At 42.0% G+C, this 21,980-nt stretch overlaps 1 protein-coding gene across 1 annotated transcript in view; it reads right to left on the reverse strand.

The window, feature by feature from the left end:
* MAN2A1 (mannosidase alpha class 2A member 1) overlaps positions 1 to 21,175 on the reverse strand; it is a 116,753-nt gene extending 95,578 nt beyond the window's left edge. The window contains exons 1-2 of the mRNA XM_054185042.1: positions 20,490 to 21,175; positions 7,644 to 7,904 (exon numbers count right to left, since the gene is read on the reverse strand). Of these exons, the coding sequence (XP_054041017.1) occupies positions 7,644 to 7,904; positions 20,490 to 20,624 (396 nt within the window). The 5' untranslated portion in view covers positions 20,625 to 21,175. The remainder of the gene's footprint in view (positions 1 to 7,643; positions 7,905 to 20,489) is intronic.
* Between the last annotated feature and the right edge of the window lie 805 nt (positions 21,176 to 21,980).

Here is a 21,980-nt window from a genome sequence, read left to right on the forward strand (position 1 = left end):
CTTACCATCACAGGCAAAACAGACCTGACTCAAAAACATTACATTAATTTATTGCCAATTAAGAGAGTTGGATAGTGAGAAACAAAGACAAAACTAAAACACCTTTTCCCCACTCCCCTTCTAGCCTGGTTCAACTTCACTCCTTCATTCCCAACTCCTCTACGTCCCCCTACCCTAAGTGGGGCAGGGGTACAGGGGCTGCAGTCAGTCCATAATGGTTCCTCTTTATCACTTCTTCCTCGTCACACTTTTTTTCTGCTCCAGCATGGGGTCCCTTCCACAAGCTCCAGTCCTTCATGAACTGCTCCAGCATGGGATCCCCCATGGCCACTGTTCCTTCTGAAATTATCTACCTGCTCTACCTTTAGCTTGAGACACAAAGAGAAGTAAGCAATGTTAGATGGGAATACAAACCACTGTAATCCTAGAACTAGCAGAGCATCAGTTAGGCCTACAACGTCCATACACTAGATATCTATGGCCTGTACGAGATCATCTTGTCACATCACTGCTCTACCAGGATTGCTTCCACCTTTGGACAACATTGCTTAGTGGAAAATACAGGTGCAATACTTGCAGATATACGCATTCTGTAAGCCCAGCTTGAAGGGCCCAAATAAAGGTTACAATGAAATTACTGTAATACCATACTTTCTTGCTTTTCTAACATTTGATTTTGAGTAACTGCAATTTTTCTGTGAAATGCAACCTTCTGAAGAAAATTAAATGAATGCACACTCTGTAAATTTGCCAGTTACCAATGTGTGATCTTAAGACTGATAAACTCATAGGAATGTGGGCAATTCCAGGAATTGTTCTTTTTAAACAAAAATGTTTTCAAGGTTGAAACGTCAAGAGCTTCTCTCATGGACAGAGCCTGAATTTCACAAGCAACTTTCTGCAGCCTGCAGGACACCAGTTTTTATAGTCCATAACATACATAACTGTAAGGTAATAGATGTTAGGGAAAAAATTATCTCAAACCATGCTCCCGTGATTATGAGCTCAAGAGCTGGAAAGTGCAACTCAGGAAATAGATCTTGGAATCTTAATCTATAGTTGTTTGATATAACTGGCTCAATGACCTGATGCATCTTCTACAGAGGTTTGCTCCCTGCCAAGGGCACGGATCCAGGATGTTCTAGAGGAACTGTCAAAGCTTGTCCAACTTGATGACTGCTACCCCTTGCTCTTCTTCCATGCGGGTACCAACGATACTGCCAGGGGCAACCCAGACTGCATCAGAAGTGATTACAGAGTTCTTGGGGTAGCAGTCGAAGTCATGGAGGCCCAGGTGGTATCCTCTTCAATCTCACCAGTGAGGGGTAAGAGTAAGAGTGTGAGAGGAGGACACCAACAGCACAGGTCAATAATTGGCCTCGGAGCTGGTGTTGGGAACAGGTTTTGGGGTTCTATGACCACAGGACCCTGTTTGCAGATCAGTGTCTGTTTAGGAGAGAAGAGATCCAACTCACTAAAGTGGGGCAAAGGCATCTGTGCCAGGAGGATGGCTAACCTGTTAAGGAGAGCTTTTAGCTAGGAATAAAGCCTGAGGAACAGAGTTACCAGCAGGCCTGTGATGGACAGAAGTAATGTGACACAAAAGGATTTAAAAAAAAATAGTTAAAAAAAAAAACAAAAACCAAAAATAATCAGGGCTTAAGTAGGGTCACCTCCAGTGTTTGCATGTAAGTAAGGAAGTGCCTAAGGCACAATAACAGAGAAATCCCCAAAATTCTCTCTGGGAAATCAGCATCCTGGGGTGCCTCTCTGAAGTACACTAACACACACAGCATGGGGAATAAACATGATAAACTAGAGATCTGTGTGCACTTGCAAGCCTATGATCTTGTCAGGATCATGGAGATATGGTGGGATGACTAATGACTGTAAATGGAGGGATACAAGACAGAAGATCTTGAGGAAAGACAGACCAGGAAAACAAGGAGCGAGAGTTGGCCTTTATACCAGAGAGCAGCTGGTATGCATGGATCTCTGCCTGCAGATGGATCAGAAGCCAACCGAGAGCTTATCAGCAAGGACTAAAAAGCAGACCAGTACAGGTGACGTTGTAGTGGATGCCTGCTATAGGCCGCCTGACCAGGAATACAAGTGAATGAGGCCCTCCACAGTCAGATAGGAGCAGCCTCATATTTGCAGGACCTGTTCCTCACGGGGAACTTCAACCATCTTGTTATCTGCTGGAGGGACAACAGAAAACTGGTTAATATTCAAGGATCACCTCATGCAAGCTCAAGTCCATCCCGACAAATAGGAAGTCAGGCAAAAATGCCAGGAGGTCTGCATGGATGAACAAGGAGCTCCTGGCAAAACTCAAACACAAAAGGAAGCATACAGAGTGTAGAAGCAGAGAGAGGTAATGTGGGAGGAATACAGAAACATTGTCCTGGCATCCAGAAATGAAGTTAGGAAAGCTTAATTTCAAATGGAATTGAATACAGCCAGGAATGTCACAGGCAAGAGGAGGGCTTCTATAAGTACATGGGTGACAAAAGGAAGGCTGCTGAATGAGACAGGGGGTCTGATGACATAGGACACGGAAAGGGCTGAGGTACTGAGCCTTCTTTGCCTCAGTCTTTACTAGCAAGACTGGCTTTCATGAATCCCAGGTCCCACAGACCAGGGGAAAAGTCTGGAGCAAGGAAGACACACTTGGTGGAAAATGGCCAGGTCAGGGAATACTTAAACCAACTGGACATAAGTAAGTCCGTGGGCCCTGGTGGGATGCACCCACAAGTACAGAGGGATCTGGCTGATGTCACTGCAAGGTCACTTGCAAGATGCGTTACAAATCATGGTGGTTGGAAGAAGTGCCCAAGGACTGGAGGAAAGCAATGTCACTCCTATCTTCAAGAACAGCAAGGAGGAGGACCCAGGGAACTACAGGCTGCCCAGCTTACCTTGGTCCCTGGGAAGGTGATGGAGCAGCTAATCCTGGAAACCATTTCCAGGCACATGAAAGACAAGAAAGTCAACAGGAGTAGCGAGCATGGATTCACCAAGGGCAAGTCACGCTTGACCAACTTGAGAAACTTCTATGATGAAATGACTGGCCTGCTAGACGAGGGAACAGCTGTGGATATTGTCTACCTTGACTTCTGTAAGGCTTCGGCCCTGACTCCTCTCACATCCTCACAGAGAAGCTGCAGATGTATGAGCAGTGAGATGGACCAAAAACCATCTGAACAGCCACGCCCAGATGGTAGTGATCAATGAGCGGCATGAAGTCTAGTTGGTGGCCAATAACCAGTGGTTACTCAGGGGTTGCTACTGGGTCCGATCCTGCTTAACATCTTCATTAATGATTTGGATGATGGCGCAGAGTGCACCCTCAGCAAATTTGTAGACGATGCCTAACTGGGAGAAGTGGCTGATACACCAGAGGATCATGATCCCTCATCCAGAGGGATGCCAACAGGCTGGAGAAATGGGCTGACAGGAACCTCATGCAGTTTAACAAGAGGAAGCGCAAAGTCCCGCACCTGGGGAGGAACAACCCCAAGCATCAGTACATGCTATAAGTAGCCCAGCTAGAAAGCAGCTTTGCAGAAAGTAACCTGGGGGTCCTGGTGGATGACAAACTGAATGCAAGACAGCAATGCGCCTTTACAGCAAAGAAAGCCAAGGGCATCCTTAGCTTCGCTAAGAAGAGTTGCCAGCAAGTCAAGGGAGGTGACCCATCCCCTCTACTCCACACTGGTGAGGCCACACCTGGAGTACTGTGTTCAGTTCCGAGCTCCGCAGTACAAAAGAGACATAGACACAATGGAGAGAGTCCAGCAAAGGGCCACTAAGATGATGACGGGACTGCAGCAGCTCTCCTATGAGGAATGGCTGAACTGTTTAGCCTAGAGACGCTTGGGGGATCTTATCAATGCATACAAATACCTCAAGGAAAAGTGCAGAGAAGGAGGAGCTAGGTTCTTTTCAGTGGTGCCCAGTGACAGGACCAGAGCCAACAGGCACAAACTAGAACACAAGAGGTTCCTCCTGAATATCAGGAAACACATTTTCCCTATGAAAGTGACAGAGCACTGGCACAGGTTGGTGGTAGTCTCCATCCTTGGAGATACTCAAAAGATGTCTGGACATGGTCCTGGGCAACTGGCTCTAGGTGACCCTGCTTGAGCAGGGGGTTGGACCAGATGACCTCCAGAGATCCCTTCCAACCTCAACCATTCAGTCATTCTATGATTCAAACATTAGTCAGAAGCAGTTAAGAAAATACAAGAAAAAACTTAGGACTCAAAAACTTCCACTGGAATAAACTGAAGCCAGATCAGGCCGAAATCTATGCACTTATACAAAGACTTCCAGAAACAGATGTTAAGTCTTTTTTACCTTTCACAAAACACCATCCTCTGTAAGAATTGTGCAAAGGATTAATTACAAATTGCACCATCACTTGACCAGGTTACACAACTGCAAGTGAAGAATAAGTTCCAAATACCCAGTCAGTAAGGAGCAAAAAAGATTAAAGACAAGCATTACCTGGATATATTTTAATTTTATTTCTAAGTATAAAACACCGATATACTAAGCAAGGACTTTGTAAAAAGAGTAAACAAACAGAAACTCAAAAAAGATGCTGCCTGCTTTCATTACAGTTGCTTCAGAAGACAGTCATGTTTTTACAAGCTTTTCAATTAAAACATTTAAAAACTTATGAGTTTTCCTTTTTCCCTCTATATGGCCTTATTCTTTCTCTACACTGAGGACTCAAACTGCTTAAGTAATGCAAGTCTTGGGCAAACATCACAACATTTACCCCAGTGAACACTAAACTACCACACGGAAGAAATAAAAGCATAGTCTGTGCCTCTTGAAGTCACCTTTTTAAAGAGTGATTCGTGACTCATTTTAAAAGGAGCAACATTACTAAGCACAATGTTAGATCCTTCAGTAGTTGAAAGGGACAAGAGAGGAGACACCTTGCTGTGTTAAAAGACCTTCCAGCTCAACACGATGGCTGTTCAGAATTCTATCTTCTTTGAGCACAAATTCCAGATACTTCTTGAACTACTGACCTAAAAAAGCATCAGGTCACAATGATATTTGATCCAAGTTCTTCATTTTGTTGGTTTTATTACCTAGCTCTACTTTTACCTTTTGAAAAAAGTACACATTAGTCTTCTATTTCATTTGAATTACATCAATTCTCAAGTTAGTGCTAATTTCAGTGGCCAGCTGTACTACAGTTTCCCACCTACTTAAAAACACCACAAGTAACAGTTGTACTTGTGGTACATGTATATTACCTGAACCATACAAGTATACAATTTCTTGATTTACAATTCCTTCATGAAAAAAAATCCTTTAGCTCTCCTATCCAAGAATCTTTTGAGGCTCATGTTATTAGTAACTTGTTTTGTCTGATTTATGCAAAGAAAATACATCTCTGAGTAGCAAGTCATGGTAATATTTCTCACTGAAATATCACAAAGGTTTTTAATCCATATTTGAATGCATTCTCATAATGGTTTCTCTATTATGAGAGACTATAATAAGTTCCCATAATTTATTCAGTGAAGCCTCTTTTGCCTTAATTCTCTAAAGTGATCTTTATCCAAACGCTATGTCTCACCTATATTAGCTTTTACTTCTTTCTAGTCTCTTGTTTCATTCTCATACACCCACTTAAGAGACAAACCATGGAAAAAGTAAGGTCTAAATCTGTAGGTTTAAGTTAATGTTTATGAACAGCAGGTAATTAACACAAGCTGGTTTAGAATTTAAAATATAATTAAGAAAAAATACTCCAAGTAATCTACTCAGAATTTTTCAGTCCTTATAAAAAAAAATCTAGAAGAAAATAAATTAACTGAGCTTGCAGAGCACGTCAGGCTTGGCAAATTATTAAATAGTAAAACCATATTCAAATACAGTAATTTAGATCAGCTTTTGAACGTGGTGTTACAAGAATTCCGCTAAAGTCAAGGTCTTAGATTTCATAACGGAAATGTGGGTCAGGCTCACAGGATGAGAAGCCACATACAGAAGCTGTATTAAAGTGACTTAGTGACGATGGTGGATAACCTGCTGAGTACAAGGTACTAATGCAATGACACAAAAAACACTAGAGCCCTCCCTCCCTGTGCAAGGCAAGGAAAGAAGTGTGAATATGGGAGTAGTCTAAGAATATTCCATGCTATATTTATTGCTTAAGTACATGCATATAACTTTAAAAGTAAAGTTACCAAAAAGCAGTTTAGCTAGTACAGCCTACCATTAAGTGGGTAGCTACATTAGCTGACAGTAGGTACATGTTCTGACATTCTGCAAATATGAAGCAAAACATGGGAATAGTTTAAGCAAACATGTTTTGCTTCCCATTCACAACAGGTTAACACATCCAAGAATTTAAACCAACTCATTTTACCTCAAAATTCACAATTCACATTTACGATAATTTATTTCTAATGCTCCTAAAAAGCACACCACTCATATGGCAACAGACCATACAAGGAATAACCTGTTAACAATCCAGTAACTTGAAAACATGTAATCATAGATCCACGTGCTTTAGTTTTCTGCACAGAAGTCTTAAAATATATTAGAAATATGAACAGTCAGATATTGTCTTTAAAAACTACTTTTCCTGTAAAAGACATTAAGGTGGTGCCTACCCTTGAAGAGCTTAAAGGAATTATGAACAATACATCAGAGGTTACAATTGTTCTAATATGTGTACTTATTCATCCTAAGTCCACTGTCTTTCTTCTGCAATAGAAATACTTTCAGTTCTAGACTGAGAAAGCTGGACTTCAAAATTTAATCTTTGCTTTAGAGTACTACGAATAGTTATAGTACTCCCACAAGACTCCTGAAAACAGTACAGATCACAAACTTCACATAGTATTCTCAGTGCTCCAGAAACACTCCATTGAAACTGGATACATAAGAGTCCATGAACTCACAAGCATCACCAGAAAGCCAAATAAATTCAACTTGAAGTGTTTGACTTTAAAAACTTCAACCTCCCCAGTTCATGGCAACCAGTCAACATGGTATATGTTCCTCCTTTCTGATCAAAGTGCCTATACAAACTGGAGACACACGAGAATGCTGAAATACAGAAGTGTCATTTAAAAGGTTATGCAGTACCTGAGATTTTTTTTAAACTGTTAGTTCTTGAACACTCTTTACCTCCCCATCAAGATCCATCTACACAGATATCCCTAAAATGTAAAACCTATTTAAATCAAGACTATCCACCATTTCCAGTCAATTTCTCATTGATTTTAGAACAATTTTGGGAAACAGAAAGAGACTCTCAAATAAAGTCTTTCCAAAGAGCTTCTGACTGGATAATAATCTGGAAAATAATCTGAGTATAATTGTTTTAAAACCCTGGGTTCTGTTTAGCATTTTTTAAGAACTTTCAAGCTTTCTGAAATGTTGGCTCTTCACAATCATTAGTCAATTTCTAGACAGTTTAAAACCGGTAAAAAAGAACAGTTTCATAACATCTGTTAAACACAACAGTCACCTGAACAATTCTATTATGTCTTAGATTAGAAGCTTAGTACCAAGCTTTTACCAGTAAATTAGACATTTTCAGAATTAAAAGGTAATGACAGCTAGCACTTCGGTAGAATGAAAGAGAACGACATACGGCTTACCTGTACACTTGAACCGTGACTTCCACTTTTTGAAGCAAACAAACAATCCTCAGAGTCAACTGAAAGCAAAACTGAAGCAGAAGGAAAGAGCTCGGAGACAGATCCTTGACTGAAGTTTATAGCCTCTGCATTTTTTTGACCATCCTTTACTGATTCACTCAGATTGATCACAGAATCTCTTATGTTTGAAATAATCTCATTATTTTCTGCCAATAGGCGTTCTAAGTGATCTATTTTTTCTTGCAACATTGAAAGTTGGCCCTGTAAAAAAAAAAAGTAAATTTTAATTATTTCTCAGACCAATTCTTGACAGAATTTAAAAAAAAGTATCAATTTCACAATAGTATATGATCACACACACAAAATCAAATCTTTATTCTATATTTTATGTAAAGTCAAACTAATAAGAAATTGAATGAACATATGAAGTTTTCTCCTTTCAGAAAAAGGGAAAAGAGCAAAAATTACATTTTCCACTATGAACTTGAATTCTCAGCACAAGATTTAATCAGTGATACAAAGGTACCCTTAAAAGGTCACACTGTTTCAAGTACCAATTATGCAAACCTCAACTTTTTTCATGTCTTTCACAGATTTGCAAAAATCTGATCTTTTCATTTATCTTCACATCAGAACATCAAAGAGAAAATCATTTTTAGAAAGATGTCGCATCGTTATGGGATTAACAGGATATATACATTTTAGGTTTTTCCTGTACATGGAAAATAGTAAGTCAGTAAATACTGAGTTGCTTATTTTCAGTGAAATTTTGAGACAAACGAACAAAAGCACTTAAACTGCCTGATCATAGTAATAATCTGTATAATTGGAACATCACAAACATCAAGATAACCAATAACACTTTCAGTCGGAAGGTCCTATTCAGTTGCCAAACATGAATTTGTAGATGATTCTAGTCTATACCACAAAAAGGATATAGCAGTGTGAACTGACAGAAGTCAAAGTATCTCCCAAAAATACTTCAAAGGAGAGACAGATACCACAAAGCAATTTAATAGCATCTAATCACTGTATTGCTGGAATACAGGAGGGAGCATAGCAGAACAAGGTATCTGGAAGTGCTACTGCCCTCTCATGTACTAGTAATCACTCCTTCCAGATGATTTGAGGTATGCTTTTTCAGGCATGAATGTGTTAGCTTTTACACAATCACAAAAGGCCAGATTATTTAACTTGTTTTTAGGGATATTTACTTAACAGTAATTTCTTTCTTTCCCTAGATTGACTTCAACCTAACACTATTAAGAAAAGATAGAAAAGAAAAAGCCGGTCGCTCCCTGTTATTAAAGTTGTGGTTAGACCCCAACATACACAATACATGTTTTTTTTTCAAGAAGCTGTCATTACAGCAAAAACCCCACTGCAGATTCAGGCATTTTCATATTACCCATTACATTCAACACAAATAACATTGATTTGGTAGACAGCTACTCTGTGACCTATGATTTTAAGGACAGGTAAAACTTTTTCCTAGCACCAATGACTTATTTTCTAAGTAATACAGAATAAGATTAGAAACAACAACTGTACATGAAAACTTTTTTCCTCTTTGACAATAATTCATTTGAGGTCTTTGCATTTTCCTTTTAAGTGACAAAGTGCTTTCCTCAAATGCTAAATTAATTCCAACTTCTGTAGTTAGGCTGTAGTTTGCAAAGGACTAAGCCTCCTTTCTAAATTGTGATGCGTACTTAGTTTTAAATTCTGTTCACTTTGAGAATAAAAATAAAAAACAACCCTTACCAAGAGACATTAATCAGCCTTTTGGGTTCTACTAAATCGGCATTCTTATAATTCTATCTTTATGGAAGTTCTGTGTAATTTTAAACATATGTTTTAGTATTTTTTTTTTAACCTGTTGGTAAGTTTTTCCTCTCATTTTCTGAGCTGTATAAAGCGCTGACCCACTGCTTTGTTTTTTTTCTTAGATTGATACATCCTGAAAATGCTTACAGGTTATAAGATGCAACATGGACAAACTGTTATTGCTCCCCAAAAGACAAAAACATATTTTGACAATAGATCCCAATTAAGCTAATTGAGATGTAGGGCACACATTCTAGGATCTTGGCAGTTTAAAGACAAATACTAGAAACTTAAAAAATAGATGAACTGAAAACAATAGGAAATCAATATGCAGATGATGGGATGCTCGAGAGAAAAAAAAAAAAACAAACAACTGTTGTCCCATGCCCCCCGGTGGCACAAAAGAAACAAGAACCAGACTGAAATCTTTCAAATGCTACATTAAAGACAGCGTACACACATTTCTGTGTAAAATTAGTATTTTTCCTTTCAATGTCTGCAACATTTTAAAAGAAAACAAGGTTTCTCTACTCAGAGAGAGTACTCAGTGGCTTAGTATGCTGCTCACTCTAAATATAACATATATAAAATAATACCGATTGGGGCTTTATAGGCTGCCCAACATAGGCTCTAATCTTTAGATTCCTAAGAAGCTAAAGTATAGCTGCCATCTATACAAATTATTACCTGCTTCACTGCACATGACTATAGTTCACCAAAGTTACCAAGTGTGTAAGCAGCTAAAATGCCATTCACACCTATCCCACCACTATATACGCTGCCTCTACAACTGTAAAATCAGACAACTGTTTAAAATTTATATTCTCACTCACATATGTTATAGAAATACTTTACCTCTTCCTACAAGAAAAGCATTTTATACTGCTTAGCAATAGCCTGTCAACTACCTGGTCATAGATTACACCACCAATCTGCCTTATGTCATCGAGCCAATTATGGTCTCTCCAGCACTGACCGACAACAGGCACACACAGCAAAAACCAAAAAAACCCTGAACCCAAGATTAAAAAAAAAAAAAAAAAACAAAACACCAAACACACATTTAAACTGATCCTTTCATTAGCATATACTGCCAACCCCTAGCAGTCAGATATAAACTTCCAGTTTAGAGGTCATGTCATATTTCACATCTCCAAGATGGACCTTTTCATTTAACTTATCACACTTCAAACCTTCAAATATCTGCAATAACAAGTTCCACCATTTTACCATTTATTATGTGACAAAACACTTTTCTTTGTAAACTAAGTTCTCTGCTTCCTGTTTCACAATAAATAGTAATTTGTTCCCTGATAATCTTCAAAAAACAATGATTTTATATGTTGCTATATACTTCCAGTAATAATTTATTGTTAAGCTGGAGGGTTCAAGCCTACCTAGGACTCTGAAGAGCAGTGGTTTTTAGAATTCTGTTAAAGTATGTTAGTTTAACTTTGAAGGTAGATATTCTGTTATTTGGAGAAAAAAAAAAATCCTTACAAAGACCTCCCATTGTGGAACTTAACAGAGGACATTAATAAAGACAATCCTGCTTTCTTTTCTGAAGACTATGAGATGCATCCCGCCTCTCTTTTAAAGCATTTTGACATGCTATGTTCTAACTCAATTTGAATGTAAAACATGAAATAAAAAGCTACAGTTAAGGACATATAACTATGACCTCATGCAGTACTCAAGTTAAAACTGACAGGCAACCAAACCTTTTGAGATTTTAAAAATATTTTCCATTTGAGGTTTTAAAAATATTTTCCACTTATGTTGTGAAATGCATCAGCCATGAGAGTTAACTTTAAGAAACAATAGTGTGACAAACCAGAAACAAATCCCAGTTTTCATTCAGTATGAAAATAGTTCATGTCAGGAATCCATTCTCAAGTTGAAAGTTTCACATGGATCCAAATTATGCAAAAGCTAAGTCTATTTCTATTGCACATTCACCTTTTCTTCTCACTCTTTTTAAAAGGGAGTAGACAATGCCTAGAACATAGTATTCAAGAGAAAAATTATTTTAAAATGTGAGCTAAACGTGGAAAATACGGCAACTCTTCAAGACAACAAAATTAACATATGAAAATAAATGAAATTCAGTTTCAACATTTTTAGAGGAAGGCAAACAACTTACACTGCCCAACTTCAAATGTCAAGGCCAAACAGTACAAAACAGTGAAGTTACTCTAAAACTGTTTCATCTTATTGATTGCTAGTAACAGATGTTGATTTACTAGTAAAACAGATTAGAAGCATGTTGCAGGTGGCATTAAATAGGTCTAATTAAAAAATTAAAAACACAGGTCCTCTCCACTACAAAAAAACATACTCTAAAAGTATGTTGGTTTACAATAATTTTGAAAATTTTTCATCCATTTAGGGGGCAAGGGGGGATTATTTTTCTTTTTTTTAAATCTGAGCAAGAGATGCACCATTTTTACCTTAACCAATTCTGCCTCAAAAATTTGTAATCTACATGGCTTTGTGGATAGCAAAATTTGGCCAGCTGCACGATCCATAAATGTCAGCAGACCTCCCCCTGACTTTACAGCATCAATTCTTCTCAGAAAAGATGCAATCCTGATCTGAGACTTTGAGCCCTGCCTAACTGCACAGAAAATTGGAGATACGTTATCTGGATAAGTATGTCTTAGTCCAAATTAACGTCATTAAAGGATGCTCTGTTAATGTACATACTTGTTTTAAAGAAAGGAAATGCAATGTAAAGTTATGTGAATCACCTGGCCTATGCAGCCACTTAAAAAGTTAATAACAACTTTGGTGAAAATATCTTTCTTTCATTTCTCTCTGACTTTATATATTGATCAGATGGTGCAAATAAAGGTCTTACTAAAAAAGCAAGAAAGGCAACCCTGCTGTTACTCCACAGCAAAGCAACCACTTCTACAGTAAGTACAAAGTGCCAACAAATCCAACAGTACTGAAAGTAGGTACAGCTGCATCGGTAGAGAAGTGGCATCACACGAGCAGCGCATCTGGTCACCATCCCCATGGTTACACAGGGCTGGACTTAACAAACAAAATCTGCCCATGGGAGATCATCTCTGAGCAGAGACCAGCACACCTTCCTCCCACCTGGAACAAAAACTGTCCATACCTGCAAGCTGCACTGAGCAACCCGCCACTACCACCACATTAACCAGCTACATAAACAGTTCCTTATGCTTCAGTCAGTCCGAACCCTTCAGCAGTTTTCATGTCCCAAATACTCCAAAGCAATCTGCTTTCCCACTGCCCTCTGCTTGTCCTTCTCTGTTTGCTTCTGACACTGGTCCAATCTGCAGCAAGGACTCTCTCCAGAAAGGAGTATACTGCCACCCAGCACAAGGAGGCAAGTCCAGTAAGACAATGAAAGATCATAGAATCATAGAATGTGTTGGGTTGGAAAGGACCTTTAAAGGTCATCTAGTCCAACCCCCCTGCAGTAAGCAGGGACATCTCTAACTAGATCAGATTGCTCAGAGCCTCATCAAGCCTGACCTCGAACGTCTCCAGGGATGGGGCATCCACCACCTCTCTGGGCAACACGTTCCAGTGTCTCACCACCCTCATTGTAAAGAACTTATTCCTAATGTCTAATCTAAACCTACCCTGCTCTACTTTAAAGCCATTGCCCCTTGTCCCATCGCTACATGCCCTTGCAAAGAGCCCCTCCCCAGCATTCTCATAGGCCCCCTTCAAGTACAGGAAGGATCAAGGTGCTTTATTCTGGGGAAGTGGAAAACGGACAGTTTCTCCCATCTAACCATTGTACACTGCAGAAAAGATACTAGTTGCAACTTTAATTTCCTCAGTGAACGTTCACGGCTTCTCTAAATGCAGTGCTTTCAGCAGGCCACTAACCACCATTTCATCAGGAAAAAGACAGCTAGCTCAAATAACTGATGTGGGAGTATGACAGGCCCACAAATGAGGAAATCTCATGGAAACAGGCAGGCAGAGGAGAAATCCACATTAGAGACTTCTGAGGTTAGGTCGGCTGGAACTTGATTATTTGAATCCACTCAGCCAGCAACCACTAAGCGCTTGGTCCAAAACCAGCCAGAGTCCATGCTCCTTCTCACCCACATGAACAAGTAACAGACCACAAAGGAACTGGCAGTGTCCTGCATATGAGGCTCTGGTGCACCGATGAGTGGTAGTGAAGAAAGCAGAATACCACAATGAACAGAGTTCTCCAGGGGACGTGGAATTCAAGTCAAGATAGTTGCCTATACAGATTTACTGCAGTAAGCAGTGAGGAAATTGGAACTCAAATCTCATTTTCTGTCTGCGCTGAATGGCAGTCATCATAACAATATTCCACACCAGTCTTGTAAATAACTATTTCCAGGTACATTTTCAGAAATCGCATACTACCTTCACTAAAATCTTAATATAAACCTCTGATCAGATGCCAGTGTACCAAAATGGTAAGACCAGCAAGCATTCTCTGTTGACTGTTAGAGCACTGTACAGTGAACAGAACATACTAAATGTAGAATTAAATGGTCAGCTCCTGTACAGAAAAAGCAAGCAGGTAAAAGTTAAAAATGCAACCTGATGTAGCATCAAAGCTTAATATTCAAAGACACTGTTTCAGCATGTATTCACATTGCAAGGTAGGTCATAGAACAAAAAACCAAGCATACAAAGCATCTATCAAAAGGACAAGTCAAGGTTTAAAGCCTTTACTAATCTGAGCAGAAGACTTATGTGCCTTTGTAATGATGAAAATTGCATAAGTAACCTTGTTAATAATTTCCTACCTTTAAAGTACCATTCAAAACAAGCTTACTTTACAAAGACACTGGAATTCTTCTGAACTAACTGAACTACAAAACAAAAGTCGTGTTCTCTTAAAAAATGAGAAAGTTCTATTCCAAAGATGCATCAGCCTAACAAATGGATTCGAAGAGGCTGATGGACTTCCACATTCTATTTTACCAGAGGCAGCAATAACAGGAGTACTTAATGTACTATTATCCTAGACTTAAGTTTCACGTAATTTACTGAGATAAAAATAAGGCATGCTGTTAGGGACTAATTTGACACCATCATCAGTGATCTGAAGGTAAGGAGAAAGGAAAGGGAGATGGAGACAAATCTAGAAATATTCCCTGTTTACAGTCAATTACTCTGAAAAATGTTCACTACTACTCTATCTGATATGTTTCAGGTTCATTTCCTTTTTGATTCCCCTCTCTGTTCTATGTTTAATCCTTATTTAAATGGCTAGCAGTACAAAACTGAAGCACAGCTTACATGGCATTAAGAGCATGACCATTTTAATAATGTTTATTTTTATTTGAACAAGTCAAAACTTAAAATAACAAAACCACGTGTCAGACAAAGAAAAGGTCAAGTAAGAGCAAATTAGGAAACTTTCTCTCTCCATTTAGTTTATACAGCTTAAGTTAGGCATTGACTCTAGGTAACAGAAGGAAGTGTTCATTTAGAGGTGGTGGTACTACTTTGCTGCAAAACACATTTCACTCAACAGTTTGCACCAGATCTAAAGACTGTAATTGAAGGACAGTAGCTTCTGCTTGACTGCTGCTTAGCCAAATAACAAGACAAATACTGTGAACATTAGGAAGTACAAAGAATTGTTACTGACCTGCAATTATGTTCACAAAGACGCCCCCTCCTTCTTTACAAACCTACTAGAAACTCAGCAGAAGAAATCCTAAATTTTTGTTATCTTACATTCAAGATAATTCCCATGACACTCAAAGGCTTGTAGATTGTGAACTTTCTGGGTGTTGTTAATAGTATTTTGTTTGTTTGTTTTTTAAATGAGTCAACATGTTTCAAATCCAGGAAAATTATTCCGTCTGTGGATTTCTTCACTCAACATTCAATCTTCTCTGATGTGAAACTCATAAGAATGCTAATAAAAGTCACTGTGCCCACAATTTTTCAGTACTCAGAAATCAGAAAATGCCAGCTTCAAAATTATGTACAACCTTAATTGCCACTATTCAGATTTTAGAGTAAGCCAAACATTTCCTAAATACCTGATCATACTGCTTCCAATACTTCTGCATACAGAAGTCCTGTTTCTTGTTATACAACATAGGTCTGAAAGCTGCCTAACAAGCTCATAAAAATACAGCAATTGCTAAGAACATGCAGCAACAAAACGTGTGTATTTGTAGTCCATGTAAGCCATTTATTTCAGCTACTTCACTATGACAAGGCACCTAGCAAAACTATAGCTGGAAAAGGTGTTTACAGTGCATCAGGAGCTATTTCAAAACAGGAAGCATACAAACTTGCCGACACTGGAGGGAGCTGAGGTTTGCACTGCACAGTATTGGGACATGGTAACTACCAAGCATAAGCTGATACACTACAGTTACAGCCACCTAATAGAGACTCAGGGCTGACTAAAGGTATTGCTTCCTTACAGCAGGGGAAATACTACCTTAGCCGTGCTCCAGAGTAAAGTTCACAAGGTGCCTTTGTTCAACACAGATTCAGAGAACTGCTGGTGTTTCTGCCATGTATTTGGTCCTAATTTCCTACTGTTACTGCTACACCCTACCATGATTCATATTTTGGCCAGGTGGTACTACTATCAAATCATTGGCAAGCTCAGATGAAATAACACTCCATAACGAAGGAATCACCACTTGCGCCATTTGTGCAGAAGTATTTGATGCATTGTGTCGATGCCTTAAAAGTATGAATCCAGTAAAGAAGCTTTAGCAGTACCACCAACAGCCAGGCCACTTGATGCTTTGCTGGAAGGATACTGCAAACAAAACAAGCCAGCTGCTTTTATAGGAACTGTACTTGATCACCTCTGCTCAATGCAATGCAACCAGTGAGCCCATAAAAGCAGTTAACACACATGAGAAGATCTAAGTAAGCTTCAAATAATGGTGGTGAAAGGTGGGGGCAGAGAGGGTGAGGAAGAGAAATCTTATTCAAATAAGAATTTGTTGAGAAAAACGGAAACAGTAAGGATGGAAGTTGCTGTACGTTTGTGCTTTGCCTTTTAATAAATTTTAAGGGAAAGACCAAAGATAAAAAGGAGCAATCGCTCCTTGCCATTCCAGTTATCAACTGGAATCATGGCAGACCTGAGTTTTAAGTATTTACAGAAACAACAGAATGTCTCCATGGGGAGACATTCCATAAAAGCCAAAGCAAGCTGTGTGAAAGTAGCTAGAGGGAAAAACTCCTGTCCAAAGCATTCACCTATGAGGTAGTATGAGAGGATGCTGCGTTGTGTTGCTGTTTTGCCTTGCTCAGGCATAAAATTAATTAAAAATAAACTTTCATGTGAAGACTACACAAAGGCCATATATTTCTGAAGCAAGATACTCTTACAAACAAATCCCCAGCTTTTTTTTTTTTAAACTGGATTTTTAATGTGTGCCATGCGTGCTTAGGTGTGAATCTAGCAAAATTTAGAATTGAAAGAACTATTCCACAGACTTCTATAAATGAAGAGCTTTTATGGATCTGTTCTAAGTCAAGGTAAAGTTAGTTAAGAAAACAAGCCATGTTAGGCTAATGATTTAGTGTTTGGGGTTTTTTTTCCCCTATTTAGGTCCAAAATACATAATAGATTAATATGGGCTTATCAGTATTTGGTATTCATCTGTATACAGTAACATAGGTTCTTTAATACAAGGTGCTTATGGAGTTGTTCCAATTTAGACTTGATTTGAATGTAGTTTTCATTTAGTGGTTATCAATTTAGCCCACAAATCACTTGCACCTGACACTAGTGCAGAAGCGATGGCATAGGACTAACCACCACTCTGAACCTCCCTCCACTCTACAGTCACACAAGATTTCTCAGAGAAATCTGTGTTATTACAGACAAAAACAATATACTCAACCATTTTTCCACTATATTCCACTAGACAACTCTTAGACAATGATCTGTACTGACAACTGGTACAATAATAACCTAAAAATGCACCCAAGGCATTCCTCCACCTTGAGCTGGTCTCTGCGCAGTGTTGTAACGTTGTTCCTAGACTGAGATAGGACGCTAGGACACATCGTATACTGAGATGTGTCCTGAGACAGGAGCATCCTATGGCTATTAACAGGCTCATGAGAAAGACAGAGCTTGCAATATGGCCATAGTAAGAATAGTATACACCTGACAACTAGGCAGGATCCATAAAGATATATGCAGGAATTACAGAGGAGAAGCCAGTAAGTCTTGATCTCTTGGGAGAGAGATCCCACTCCTCTTGGGAGATCTTGTTCAAAAATTATTTCTGCAAGACATTTCCATTGGCATCCTTGAACAACTACCTGAACTCTCAAATGGGAAAGCAAGCTCCAGAAGGACAACTCTTGACTACACTGGCAGATAAGCCTGAAAGAAGACGGGTTCACAAAATTGAGTCTGATGCAAACTTCCTCAAGACCATGCAAAGAGAAGGTGTTTTGTCTGGAAGAAAAAGTAGAAATGAAAGTGGAGCAGCAATCCTAACCATTTATTTCAGTACTGGTATTAGGTACTGTGACACACTAGGTGAATGCAGACCAACAGACACTGCCAGTTGAAGAATTCCAACTCTAATCCTGGCAGAAATTAAATAAAAAGCCTAGATAGACAAACACTCATAAACTAAACAGGAGACCGCTTGCAGAGGTACCCCCTTCTCTCCTCTGAGCTTAATGTAAGCCACGTAAGTCAGGAAGAAACTAATCAATATGCAACTTCCAGGACACAAAAAGGTGACGTGTACTGTTACCAGGACTGCAAAGAGGAACAGAAAAACCAAAGAATTAGCACACTGTCAGAACAGAAAGAGGTATGAAGCGAATCAATCCAATAATCTGTGAAAAAAAGTCTCAGTTCCTTTTTCTAAGCAAAAAAGGTTCCGATCTTTGCCATCAGGAATGAGAATGCCTTCTTAAATCTACAGACAGATGATCTACTGTTGCCGTAACTTATCACAAACAAAAACAGCTTCAAGTTTTTACATCTGTGGCTAGTTTCACTTACAGTACAATGAGTTCTGGCAACACTGCACTGACACAAACAACTTTTTGTCAGCTGAGGTAGGATTAAACTTGTTTTTTTCAAATATTTGTGGTGGCTTCTATTTCACTTTTCATCTTTTGCATTTACTTTAAACTGATGTTATAAGGCTCTGAAAACATTTGCTAGCTGTCAAGAGGTTTCCCAGTTGTAGCAAAGTGAAAAATTTCTACCCTATGGGCGGCAAAAGGAAACGACAAAATCACATCGACTTCATCCGTAACTTCCTCAAAGGATAAAGCAGTAAGAAAGGAAAAGGTAACTGTTAGCCTAAAGGAAGGACAAAACCAGCAACACACAGAGGATTCTCCAGTGAGAGTCAGCAGCCCCAAAGAAATTTAGGTACGGAAAAGGCAGAAAGAGTAAACACTGACAGATTGTTCTAGAAGATCGAGGGGAAGGAGGAGGACGGAAGGAGAAATGGTTGTCGCCAGCTGACTAGATCATGTAGAAGTGTAACAACAGATTAAGGTACTAAACCCTTGGTGACAAGAGATAAGACCATGTTACACAGCAAACCAGTGTTACATGTAGGACAGAGACAGGAATTTCAACTGCAAGACACTGACAATGGAATACAAAACACGTTTAATAAATATAGTGCCTGTTCACTCAAGTATTTCAAACCAAAATCTAACATCAAAAAAAAAGACCACCCACGTACAAGATTTCCACGTTCTATACTTTAGCTGTATTATACTCAACTGGTGGTTTAAAGACACATGAAGTGATTTTCACATATAAGATACTGACTGTATCACCAAAGCAGCGCTTGTACTTAACTGTTACAAGTGTCACACATGGCATTACTCTCCTGCTGGAGTTATATATTGAGCAGACACCGCTGCTGTAGCCAGACTTCTTTTGCTTTCTTCTCCTAAGCTTCTTTGCCATTCTCTTAGTTCCTGAAAAAAATAGTGGCTGACCTCTGAACTGTAACTTGAAGGAAAAAAGGCACTACAGATCTGCACTCTTTCTTTACATTTAAGTCAAGGATTTTATCGTTACTGCTAACAAAACTGTATCAATTACTTTTGCATTAACCGAAAAATTTGTGATTCTATCAGAGAGAGAATTGTCACTTTTTAAGTAAGCCTTTTGAGTTCTTCCATTCACTTGAAGCCTCACTGCTGTACTAAAAAAAAAAGTTTCATTCCTTTTATTTCCCAAAAAAAATAGTACAGTGGAACCATAAATAAGCTGTAACTTCACTTTCTAATTGTTATTCTTTTTTGTCTACTGCTATAAGAGAACAGACCTATTTATACACGGCAGTACTCTGACAGCATACCATGTGCTCTCTGAAGTACTTCTGTCACGGTTAAACATTCCTTATTAGAACACTACCACGATACACAGCTTTTAAATTTCTCTGCCGCACAGACAAGAAGGGAAAGTGAGGAACTAAAGAACCGCTTCGTTTCACCATGCGGTGCAGTCAGGTATCGGCCAATTGCGGCTCCAAAGCAAGGCTTAGCGAAAAGGAACGCAGTAACATAAAGTCAGCATTTTTCTAAACCTACCTGTTGATGCCATAGCTGAGGTCTACCCCCGAGTTCCCGACTTTCCCCGCCAGCTCCCGCCCGTTCTCAACACTGGTTTCCACAGCGCGGAGTTAAAGCCCTGCGCTCCCCCTGCCCCGGTGCCGCGGAGGGCGGCCGGACGGTGAACCCACAGCGCGACCCCGGCCCGGCCCGGCCCGCCCAGGGGGAAGCCCCCCCTCCAGGGGCCCCGGTGCCGGACGGGTGGGCTGCGCCCGCCTCCCTCCGCAGCCCCACGCCGGCAGCAGCGCCGCCCCGAGGCGGCACCGCTCGTCCCCCGCCCCTACGGCCCGGCAGCCGCCGCACCTCGCCGCCGGCCCGGAGGGGGCGAGCCGCGCCTCGGCGCTCCGGCACCCCCCGGCGGGGAAAGGGGAAGAGGCGGGGGGGCCCCGTGGCGGCACCGCCGCCCTCCCCTCCGCCCCGCGCCCCGGCCGCCGCCTCGCTCACCTTGGGGAAGGTGCCCTCCCGCCGCGGGCTCTTCGGGTGGTCGAAGTGGCCGCGGTCCAGCATCAGGTAGAGGGAGAAGATCACCACGCAGAAGACCGCGCTGCCGAAGACCGTGAACTGCCGGCTCAGCTTCATCGCCGCCGCCCGGCCGGCCCCGCCGCCGCGCTCCTCCCGCCGCGGCCGGCGCTCCCGGGCCCCACTCGCCGCTCCGCGCTCGGAGGGGAAAAGTTCTGCCGCCGCAGCGGGCGGCGGGGAACACAGGCGCTGCCGCCGCCGCCCCCCCGGACGCGGGGCAGCGCCGGGTCTTCTACGGAGAAGTGCGAGAAGTTACCTCTTACCGTCCCCCCGCTTCCACCTCGGCCGCTGAGCTGGGGCGGAGAGCCCTGCCGACACCCCGCCGCAGCGGCGAGAGGCGAACCGAGAGTTTCCGGGAGAGGATCGGGTTCCCGGGCAGGCTTAGCGCCCAGCGGGGAAGTGGCGGCGGCGGCGGCAGCGCTGCGGGGCCGACTGAGCGCCGCTGCTTCCTTCCTCCCTCCTCCTCGCTAACCGCTCCGCTCCTCCTCGTTACCGGCAAAGCGTCGCCGGAGCCTGACGCCTCCTCCCTCTCCCGGCGGCCGGAGCGCTGCCGCCGCCGGAGCACCGCGGGCCGCCGCGCACAGTCTGTCCGCGCCCAACGAGACCTCGCCGCCGCCGGAGCGCCGCGCTCCGCCCCCGCGCGCCCGGGCGGTTGGGCGGCGCCGCGCGCGTGTGACGGCCACGGCACCGCCCCCGCCGGCCCGCCCAGCGACGGCGCCGCGCTGGGTGGGGGTGCGCGCGCGGCGGCCGTTGGGGAGGCGGCTGGCGCCCCTTCCTCTCACCCGCCGGTCCGCCGTGAGGAGGAGGACGAGGACGAGGACCCCCTCACACCCCCCGCCCCGGTTCGGCGCGGCAGGGCCGGGCACCCGAGCTGTCTCCCACCTCTCCCGCCCCGCGGCAGCGGCTCCGAGGAGCCGCGTAACGGTCTGCCTGCTCGCGGGGAGACCGTGTGGGGCAGCCTCCGCCTGGTGAATCGACAAGGCCTCCGCCGTCCTTCCCGGGCCTTGCCGTGCCCAGCTGCGGAGCGGGGAACGGCGGCCCGTGAGAGGAGGGGGGGTGTGGGGTGACCTCCGGCACCGAACGAGCCCCCGCGTACCCGCGGTGTTTCACAAAGAGACGTCCCGCTTTTCCGTGCACCTTTTCCTGTTCCTCAGCTAGCAGCATCAGACGCGTTTGCGGGTCACTGTCGAGCTCCAGCTTTTCCGCCTCTGAAGCAAGCTTCAGGAAAAGCACCGCATGTTCCCCGTAGGAACGGGCCACAGCTGTGCTCGAGGGCCAGCCGTTCTGATTGCCCCCCTCCTCCATTGCAGCGCTTAGCTCCTTCTCATTTTCACAGATGTCGTCTGCTCAGATTTGAAAACGTTCACGCCTGATGTCTGCTTCTGACCAATATTTTGGGGAAGTACTTAAAATGCA

This window comes from Rissa tridactyla, chromosome Z, assembly GCF_028500815.1.
Source record: "Rissa tridactyla isolate bRisTri1 chromosome Z, bRisTri1.patW.cur.20221130, whole genome shotgun sequence".
Lineage (NCBI taxonomy): Eukaryota > Metazoa > Chordata > Aves > Charadriiformes > Laridae > Rissa > Rissa tridactyla.